Source organism: Epinephelus lanceolatus, chromosome 4 (genome assembly GCF_041903045.1).
Source record: "Epinephelus lanceolatus isolate andai-2023 chromosome 4, ASM4190304v1, whole genome shotgun sequence".
Classification (NCBI taxonomy): domain Eukaryota; kingdom Metazoa; phylum Chordata; class Actinopteri; order Perciformes; family Serranidae; genus Epinephelus; species Epinephelus lanceolatus.
In genome coordinates, this window is record NC_135737.1 from 45,979,097 (window position 1) to 45,989,062 (window position 9,966).

A 9,966-nucleotide genomic window follows, 5' to 3' on the forward strand; every position below is an offset into this window, starting at 1 on the left:
CCTGTCTGTGTTTGACGGCAGCTCCCCTGCAGCCAATCAGGAGCGCAGCGGGGCGCGGCTCTGCCCGGAGAAGGTGTGAGCGCACTGATTTCTGGGAAGATCAAAAATGTCGCCTCATCTCACAACGCGCAGGATACAGTAGGACAGGACTCTGTGGTTGTGACATCATAACCCTGAAGGATCTGAATCTCTCCTGCTGCTGTGACAAAATGGTGAGTGTCCGAGTTTGTTGCTTAACTTTCACACCTGTTGGTAACAAGATGTGCTGCAGTGCAACAAATGTCCAGGTCAGGTGGTGCCTTCTGATCAGGTTAACGTTACTTTTGTCTATGAAGTAAATGAAGACGTGTTATTACTTCTTCCTTACAGCGGTTTGACAGGACACTTCCTTGATCACAGGTCGGTGTGGTGGCGTTACTCCTGATATTAACACGTGTAACAGGTGGAAACAAAGCAGGATAATTTGAGTTGTATCACATTTCATTATCATATGAGCTCAAAGAGGAAAAGCTTGGAAAAGAAGGGAGAGTTTTTGCAGTCTAACAGCCATGTTGTGTCTGACAAGCAAATGGATGCAAATCTCCACATGTTCGTTTCGTTTTCAGAAGTTGAAATGTGATTTTTTTTTTTTGGCTTATAAAGACGAGCAATAGTTTTACAACATAATTAAATTGAATCCAGAATTTTGCACAAAACTATCCTGTCCTTTACTCCACATGTGCTGGTTTATGTTGCTGCAGGCGGAGGCAGTGCTGCTGGCTGCTGCACCTCAGGGCAAAGAGCTCTCATTAATTGCCCTTGCACAACACACACATTGTATTGACTGTTATTGCACCCAGAGGTGACAGAGATGTGTTGTATTTCCCTGTTGAGCTTCATTCACATTTCTAGTTGTGAAATCTAATTGCTGTGTGGTGCAACCCTCAATTATGGGTGGTTTCGCTTTGGCTGCAGGCAGCTCTGACTGTAGACTGACTGTGTATGTTTGCACATGTACACTCACTGCCCACTTTATTAGGTACACCTTGTTAGTTGCCTTCAGAGCTGCCTTAAGTCTTGGTGTCACAGATTCAACAAGGTGCTGGAAACATTCCTCAGAGATGTTGGTCCATATTGACATGATGACATCACACAGCTGCTGCAGATTTGTCGGCTGCACATCCATGATGAGAATCTCCCGTTCCAGCACATCCCAAAGGTGCTCTATTGGACTGAGATCTGGTGACTGTGGAGGCCATTGGAGTACAGTGAACTCATTGTCATGTTTGAGATGATGTGAGCTTTGTGACATGGTGCGTTATCCTGCTGGAAGTAGCCATCAGAAGATGGGTACACTGTGGTCATAAAGGGATGGACACACTCAGCAACAATACTCAGGTAGGCTGTGGTGTTTAAACCATGCTCAGTTGGTACTAAGAAAATCTCCCCCACACCATTACACCAGCAGCAGCAGCCTGAAGCGTTGATACAAGGCAGGATGGATCCATGCTTCCATCTGAATGTGGTTTTTCCAATCTTCTATTGTCCAGTTTTGGTGAGAAAACCCGTGTGAATTGTAGCCTCAGTTTCCTGTTGTTAGCTGACAGGAGTGGCACCTGGTGTGGTCTTCTGCTGCTGTAGCCCATCTGCTTCAAGGTTGGACAAGGTGTTGTTGCTTCAGAGATGCTCTTCTGCACACCTTGGTTGGAACCAGTGCTTATTTGACTTCCTGTTGCCTTTCTATCATCTTGAAGCAGTCTGGCCATTCTCCTCTGACCTCTGGCATCAACAAGGCATTTTGGCTCACTGGATATTTTCTCTTTTTGGGACCATCCTCTGTAAACCCTAGAGATGGTTGTGCTGAAAATCCCAGTAAATACTCAGAGCAGCCCGTCTGGCACCAACAACCATGCCACGTTCAAAGTCACTTCAATCACCTTTCTTCATCATTCTGATGCTCAGTTTGAACTTCAGCAGCTCGTCTTCACCATGTCTACATGACTAAATGCACTGAGCTGCTGCCACGTGATTGGCTGATTAGCTATTTGTATTAATGAGCAGTTGAACAGGTGTACGTGTCTTCGTGCAGGTGATTGCTTCATTTTGTGTCTGTGCTGGGTTTCCTCTGTTGACAAGCTGTATAATATCCACACTTTAGTCGTGTCTCACCATCATAAGTCTGTTTCCTGCTCCTCTTCAGATGCGCTTCCTGTTGCTGTTCAGCCGGCAGGGAAAGCTGCGGCTGCAGAAATGGTTCACGCCAGTCACAGACCGGGAGAAGAAGAAGGTGATCCGGGACATGATGATGTTGGTGTTGGCACGTCAACCACGTTCCTGCAACTTCCTCCACTGGAGGGACCTCAAGATCGTTTACAAGAGGTGCCTTTTAATTTGTGTTAAAATTACCAGCTACGTCTCAGATTTACTGTAAGTCATCATCAGCGCTCCTTTCTTGGCAGGTGAAGACGTGGGTGTTGAGCAGAAACCACTCCTGACCGTGTTTATGTTCAATGATTAACTTGTGTGTCCTCTTTGCTAATGCTTCAAAATACACACAGATTACAGACACACCCATGTTCAACAATGAGTTAACAGGTGCTGGATCGAGTAAAGGTCATGTGAAACACACAGAGAATGACCTCGTTGTGAAGGGACCGTGATAATGAAGGTGCAGCACGGCGCTTATCCTCTTATGGTTTTCATCTCCTTCATGCACAGTAACAATCTTGTAATCTTGCTAAAGACACACAGCTGTATCTCCCTCTCAAAAATAACGACAAGTCCAGATATAGCCGCAAGTGGCCATTGCACTTGTTTGGAACTTGTGGCGCCCCCTATTAACCGATTTCAAAATAATTTTACACGCGTGGTTCATCATTATTATTCAACATACCCTGCAAGTTTTGTAATGATTGGACAATCAGTTTCTGATTTATAGTCTGATTTGTGTTATCTTGAGCCCATTTTTTGGATTTATTGTGGCCCCTAGTGGTCAGTTTAAATGAAACTTTCAGGATATGTTCATGGTACCTCTTAAGACATTGCTTGCAAGTTTTGTGATGATTGGCCCAGAGTTTGTGGAGTCATTTGCTTAGCCACGACCCCTTTAAAGTTCATTGGCCAGTATCTTCAAAACATAATGAGATATCAATATCAACAGTTAAAGCTTTGGTGATGAAATACAGAAAAAAATCTCACATCATTCTGCTGATTTCAGGTGTGTTAAATATTTTAGTGACATTTGGTTAAAAATGAGATGAAATAGAGCATGTGTGCGCACTACAGATTACAACAAGATATTGAATATTACTGTTAAACTGATCTGAACACCATTTGAAACATGTGACATCTAGAATCCAAAGAATGTGTGTGTCAGTTCTGGTTGCATTTGAATGAAGACTTTTGGAGATATAGAACAAGAACACATCAAAATAAGTTGATTTTCCAGCGCAAAGACAAAATAAAACACATGTCTAATACAGAGTAGAGGCTTTCGACATTGCAGTTGTTTATTTAAACTCACTTCCATACAAGCAGTTGTATTAGAACATGTTCTCCTCAGAGTGTTGTCAAATGTGCCTGTAATGTTTCTTCACAACATTGTGGCAGCCATTAACTTCGTCCTTGTTAAACGCAGGTATGCTAGCCTGTATTTCTGCGCTGGTCTGGAGGAGCAGGATAATGAGCTGCTGACCCTCGAAGTGCTGCACAGATACGTCGAGCTGTTGGATAAGTACTTTGGCAACGTAAGTAGAGCCTGATGTCACAGCCCGAGCAGAAGTCAGGGGAGAGGTTAAAAGAAGTCTAAATGAGCAAGATTTATACCAGTTATTTTATGACGATGATCTCCATTCTCAAACTCTGCTTCTGTCTAAGAAGGTGTTTCACACTGTGTCATATTTTTGTATGTCTTAGTGATTATGGACAAGAGCTACCTTATCAAGAAATTGAAAATTCATGATTTTATTTAGTCTACTGCCACGTGTATTTAAACAAATGGTAACAAAGAAAATTGAGAAAGGAGAATTGTCTCTGAGAATTCATCCAGGTCAAAAGGTCATCTTGTGCTGTGAAAGTAAGTCAAAGTGAGACGCTAGAGACGCGGATGCTTCAAAGACGCTTGAAACGCTGGAAGCGCTTATTCAATGCGTGCTAGCTACTTTTCAGCGTCTACGCGCGTCTAAAAACGCACGTCTAAAAAGACGCTTGAACGCTGGTCAGACGCACCGTATCATAGGAAAACAATGGTTTTACTGGCGTCACGTTTGTAGCGTTTCATCTCGGTGTGATCACGTCCTTATAGTTATTGACAAATACATTAAGAAACAATTATAATATTATTTATTGTATGTGTAATATAAGGCAATATAGTGGCTGCAGTTTTGATTTTGCTGTTAGCTTCCGTGCTGCTTCCTACAGTTTACTAATCGGTTTTCCGGCCTGTCTTTAAATCTGACACACCAAAGAAACCCCCCCCCCCACATAGAGGAAGGCGTCTGTTGCAGGGCCGTGTACTCAGCTCTCTTAGAAAGGAGCCTGTAGACTATTTTTAGCAGGTTTACTCATGTCTAAAAAATCTGTGTACACGTACTAATTTTGGCAGAAAAGGTTTATACGTGATTGTTGAAGACCTCATTCAGAAACTATGGGCATTAATATACTGCTATAACAGCCTCCACTCTTCTGCCAGCACCAGATTTTACAACCTGTCTGCAGGGATTTGTTCCCATTCAGACACAAGTGAGTCCAACACTGATGTCGGGTGATAAGATTTATCTCACAGTCAGTGTTCCAGTTCATCCAAAGGTTACTGGATGGGGTTGAGGGCGGGGCTTAGTGCAGTGCAGTCACAGCAGACTCAGAAATCCATTTCTTTATGGACATTATCATGTTGAAACTCAAACTGTTGCCACAAAGATAGAAGCACAGTAGTGTCCAAAATATCATTGCATTAAGATCTGCCTTCGGTTGGAGCTCTGTGACAGCTGTGATAAAGCTGTGTGTGCACCATAACAAGGAAATTAACAATATTCAGTAGAGAAATGTAAGCTCAAAGGTTATTCAGTGGGAACTACAGTGCAGTAGTTCAGTAAAATCCCTGCCCTCTCCTCTTTACTGTGCACACAGTTACTGTGCTGTTCACCAGTCTGACTCCCCCTGCTGTCCATAAGGTGCTCTGCTCCTGAACCACTTGGTCCTACTCCGTTTGATTTCCTTTTTTTCCCCAGCTTTGTTTCTTGTTGTCATTACATGTTACATGCAGCCTGGCGCACACCCCTCATAAGCACAACAGACATACAAAAGAGGAGAGTAAAGTACAGGAAGGGAAAAGAAAAACACAGAAGCAAGACAGTCGTCTTCAGTCCAAAGCAACGTGACAGGCCACGCTATTATCATATGAAAAAGAAAGGGGTTCAAGGTCTTTTCAAATGCTTTGGAGAACGAGGTAGTGGTGTGCTCAAGGACACGTGCTCTTAAAGAAAAGGGTCAGCAGCACATGGGAAGAAAAAAATAAACCTCAGGCACTCGTGCTTGGAGCAGGAACAGATGCACCTGAATTTAGTTAAAAAGCCTGTATGCAAAAAACATGGCCAGCTTCAACCATAAGGTCATCATCAGGGTGCAAAAGGGTGGACAGGAGACAAGCAAACATTTTATAAGCTTGGTAAGGGGGTGTTACCCAGTCCTGATTGAGATGTGAATGCAGGTTAATGACAGCAATGGGTCACAATGGGAGGCCATTTTGAAGGTGACACGCCTTCACAAATGTTCAGGAAAAAAAAGAGAAATTACTAAACAAACATCAAAATTACATCATATAATAGAAAAATAAAATAGTAAATAAATAATAGTAAAAGTATGAGGAGCCAAATTCTATAACATGGCAAAAATCTCAGTCCGAAATTTATTTAAGGAGTAACAGTGCCAGAACATATGCATGTAGTTTGCTGGGGTTTGTTGACATTGATCACATGAAGGAGACACTGTTTCAAATATTTATGCGAGCTGAGCTTTGGTATAGTGAGCCCGGTGCAGAATCCTGCACTGAATAAAACTGTGTCAAGCACAAATAGATGATCTGTGTACTCTCTGTAAAATATCCGTCTTCCAGATAGTCTTGAGGGCCTTGTGAGGCTGAATTTTGTCGTGAGGACACAGGAAAGGTTTTCTTCTGATGACTCTTCCATGAAGCTCATATTTGTCCAGGTGTGTCTGCACAGTAGAACAGTGCACCACCACTCCAGAGTCTGAGAAATCTTCCTGCAGGTCTTTTGCAGCCTTTCTAACAATCCTACGAGCAGCTCTCTCAGAGAGTTTTCAGCTTGACCTCCACAGTTCCTGTTAACTGCCATTTCTTACTGACATGACCAACAGCAGAGGAAACAGCTCCCTGAAAACACTTTGCTATCTTCTTCTAGTCTTCATCAGGTCTTTTAGTTTTCAGAGTGCTAGGCAGCTGTTTAGAGGAGCCCATGGCTGCTGGTTGTTGGGACAAGCTTTCAGGAGTCAGAGTCTTTATAAAGCTTTGAAATGAGCATCACCTGGCCTTTGCTAACGATGACTGTGAACAAGCCAGAGCCCGAACAAGCTCATTAAGGTCTGAGACCCTGGGAGAAGTTGTCTGTTTTTCACTCTAAAATTATACAAAACAAAAATAAAACACTGATCTTGCTTAAAATGTTAAAGAGCATGTTTCATCTTTAACTTCATGCCTTCTGGAGATCAGTTCATTTTCTATTCACTTAACTATTCTAAGTAAAAGACATTTTGACCAGGGATGCCCAAACTTTTCCCTGCCACTGATATATGATTCTCTTTCAGGTGTGTGAGCTAGACATCATATTCAACTTTGAGAAGGCGTACTACATCCTGGACGAATTCCTGATGGGAGGAGAAGTTCTAGAAACATCCAAAATAGCTGTGAGTGTGTCTATGGAGGACGCTGACACACTGCAAGAGGTACTTTAAGGTTTTACAGACTCTCAGTGAACGTAGGTTTTTCTCATTAGTCATATAAAACGTGTTTTTATATATAAATATATCTGCTTTTATCACAGACAATGGAGGAATACATGAGCAAACCTGCCTACTGAGCCAAGACGACGATGATGTCTCACATTTCAAGACCTGAATCAAAAGGTTTATTACTCCCGCAACATTTTTATTTAGTGAGTAATAATGACTCATTTGGCACGATGCCATAACCACAACCTGGGTGATTTATCATGTTTCTTATTACGTTTTAAGAGCTGTAATTAAGTCTGGATCTGTAAGTGCCTTTTAAGCCTCGTATTTATTAATCTCAGGGTTTTATTACAAGAAGATATGACTGAAAATACTCTTTTGTTTTTATGTTTAAATATGTTAGTGTAATCTGAAACGTAAGGCAAGACTAATGTGTGATGGTGAGTAAATGAAGAAACACGACACAGTAAGGAAAAAATAAAGTCAATGCTTTATTAACCTCAGGTATGTCACATAGGACCACATTTAAGAAAGAATTACCAAAAAGAAAACACAAGTGAATCTGAGGGATCCAACACTGATTTTGGAGGAGTGTGTGTGTGTGTGTGTGCATTGAAAGGCTGGTGAGTCACATGTACTGGTTGTTAAGTGTCGTTGAGCAACAAACATCATTAAAAAAAGCATCAAGTGAATGTCTGAACACTCATATTTCTGCTAATAAATATGAACTCTTGTAAACCTACAGAAAGTTGACGACTACTAAAGTTGACTGCATGTTTTTATTCTTCAAAATACTTTATTTGCACCCTCTCCCTCCACCAAAACAATAAATATATGTATGTACATAGAGCCTCTTGTTAGATTCCGTGGGGAGTTTTGGCATCAGTATCACTTTCTTCAGTTTCTGGGTTCAGGTAGCTCAGCAGTTTCATCACGGCTTCATTATCAATGCCTTGCATTTGCATTTCGCCGCCTCTCTCGTCATTCTCAGTCTGTCTTTTTTCATTTGGGCTTTTCTCTGAGTCCATTTGATCAAAATAAGCCTGTATCGCCTGTTCAAAAGAGTCCGTCATGCTCTGTCCAACCTCGTCCCGCTTCTGGCTCACCTTGCTGCTGCTGCCGTACACGGGGTTTGGGTACTGTGCCAGCATCTGAGCTGCTAAATACGCTGCCAGTTCATCCTCGTCTACAGTGTCGTCATAGTCGTCCTTTAATGTGCTGGGAAGGCGCCGTTGCGTGGGAGCGGATTCCCCCGAACGCACCGGAGGCTGAGTGTGAAGTCGTGACAGCGAGCTTTTGTACTGCTTCCTGACGGGAGCTTGATCCTCCCCGTCTCCTAACCCCAGGATGTTTAGTATCTCTTCTGTCCTCAGCTCTTCTGGGGTTTTTTGTCTGTCAGGAAAGCGTCTGCTGTAGAATTTAGCTTCAAGGATCTTGTGTGCCTTCTTTGAGGATATCTGGGAGAGCCTGTTTCCTGCTCTGGCTAACTCGTTGCTCTTTCGTGAGTTGTCTTGCTTCGTCATTTCTCCAGTTTTGAGCATGTCCACCAGGTCTTCGGGTGGGATCTGGTATTTTTGGGAGATCTGAATGAGCTGGTAGATGGCCCGTGGATCTATGTTGTCACTGTACTGCGTCTGAGCCACTCTCCTCTCTGCCCGCTTTTTCTCCTTTTCCTCTATCTCTCGTTTCTGCTCTTCTTCTTCTGTTTTCTCCAGCACTTTCAGGAGGTAGTAGTCGACCAGGTTAGCAACATCATCTGGATTTTTTGATCTCTTGACTGGGTAGCTTTCATCATCTTCCTCTTCATCGTCCTCATTAGCTTCCTCGTCATTGTCGTCAACGTAATCAAGCCCTCGGTTCACTTCATGCTTGTTCTCTTCCTCTTCCTGTTCTTGTAGCGGACCCCAGTCTGCAAGATCCCCGCCTAAGTCATCATATGCCACATTCCTCACGTTAAACATATCATCATCTTCCTCCTCCTCATCCTCCATGTCATCCTCCTCATCTCGACGTTTATGCGTGGGCTTCACACTCGTCAGCTTGTCCAGTTCGTCGAACACAGACTGCAGAGTGGCGAGGTTCTGAGGTGTGTACTTCTCCTCCACGTTCTCGTTGGTGCGTTTAAAGGGGCTCTCGTGCTCCAGATCTGGCCCCTCCTCATCCTCTTCCTCATCCCCCTCACCCTCTTCATCATCCTCAAACATTAGCGGCAGCTTCTTGTGAGGCTTGATGCTGTACTGCTTCTGCTGCACCCTGGGATACACGCCGTCCTTTAGGCCGTCTCCTTCGACGCTGGGGCGAAGGGAAGCCGGCTTGGAGGCCTTCTCCGTCTGCTGGAGGGTGCTGAGCACAGCCTGGAGCAGCTCTTCGCTCTTGTCCTCCCTTCCCTCCCCCTCCTCGTCCTCTTCCTCCTCCTCCTCATCTTTGCTCTGCGGGTTAGAAGCCAGTCCCAGCATGGCACGCAGCTTCTCAGCGTCATCCATGTGGCTGGCATCGTACCCTGTAGCCAGAGGGGTGTGCTGCTGGGAGTCTGTGCCGGTTCTTTGACGGAGGCTCTCGATGTACTCCAAAGCTTTGAGCATGTCAGCATTAGGAGCCTGGCGGACGTCTCCTCTCTGGGAGTCTGGTTCACTTCCGCGCAGTCTGTGCTCTCTGAGAGAAGCCCCGTGAATGCCAGAGGAACTGAGGAAGAGGAGGATTAAGAGGAGGTTGGCAAAACAGATGAGGAAAGGTTTGCCTGTGGCGAAGGTCTGGGGGAGTGACGGCATGATGACGCCTGCAGAGGAAAGACAAAGAGACACATGTCAGCACTGACCTTTACACATTAAGCTAACAGGTTCGCAGCAGTTACCGCTCTGGCATTTCTTAAATGTCTTTTGCTCTTATCGCTTTAAATGTCTGGTCTGATGATCGTAGACCACGGAGACATCTGCACTGATTAATAGGCCGGAGATCAGGTTTAAGGTCTGGACTTTTGCTTCAACTTAAATACATCAGTTTATCTTAACAAGATTTCTGTTT

The 9,966-nt window shown here is 43.9% G+C and overlaps 2 protein-coding genes across 3 annotated transcripts; one reads left to right on the top strand and one right to left on the bottom strand.

Annotated features, from left to right (window-relative positions):
- The first annotated feature begins 57 nt into the window (after positions 1 to 57).
- On the top strand, positions 58 to 9,723 carry ap1s3a (adaptor related protein complex 1 subunit sigma 3a). Of its 2 annotated transcripts, none has more exons than XM_033632265.2 (5): positions 58 to 212; positions 2,180 to 2,358; positions 3,617 to 3,725; positions 6,802 to 6,939; positions 7,038 to 9,723. In XM_033632265.2, the coding sequence occupies exons 1-5, from the start codon at positions 210 to 212 to the stop codon at positions 7,071 to 7,073; spliced, it is 465 nt and encodes a 154-aa protein (XP_033488156.1). In that variant the 5' UTR covers positions 58 to 209; the 3' UTR covers positions 7,074 to 9,723. The 2 variants fall into 2 exon arrangements, with proteins under 2 accessions (XP_033488156.1, XP_078023495.1); XM_078167369.1 differs by having other exon boundaries at positions 123 to 287.
- On the bottom strand, positions 7,424 to 9,713 carry scg2a (secretogranin II a). The gene has a single exon (XM_033632264.2). The coding sequence runs from the start codon at positions 9,711 to 9,713 to the stop codon at positions 7,803 to 7,805; it is 1,911 nt and encodes a 636-aa protein (XP_033488155.2). The 3' UTR covers positions 7,424 to 7,802.
- Positions 9,724 to 9,966: the final 243 nt, after the last annotated feature.

Bases quoted from the DNA above. Each gene is read 5' to 3' on its own strand.
- scg2a (XM_033632264.2), bottom strand. From the start codon at position 9,713: ATGCCGTCACTCCCCCAGACCTTCGCCACAGGCAAACCTTTCCTCATC.
- ap1s3a (XM_078167369.1), top strand. From the start codon at position 210: ATGGTGAGTGTCCGAGTTTGTTGCTTAACTTTCACACCTGTTGGTAAC. The intron at 288-2,179 runs GTCAGGTGGTGC...GCTCCTCTTCAG, and splicing joins GCAGTGCAACAAATGTCCAG to ATGCGCTTCCTGTTGCTGTT. The intron at 2,359-3,616 runs GTGCCTTTTAAT...TGTTAAACGCAG, and splicing joins CTCAAGATCGTTTACAAGAG to GTATGCTAGCCTGTATTTCT.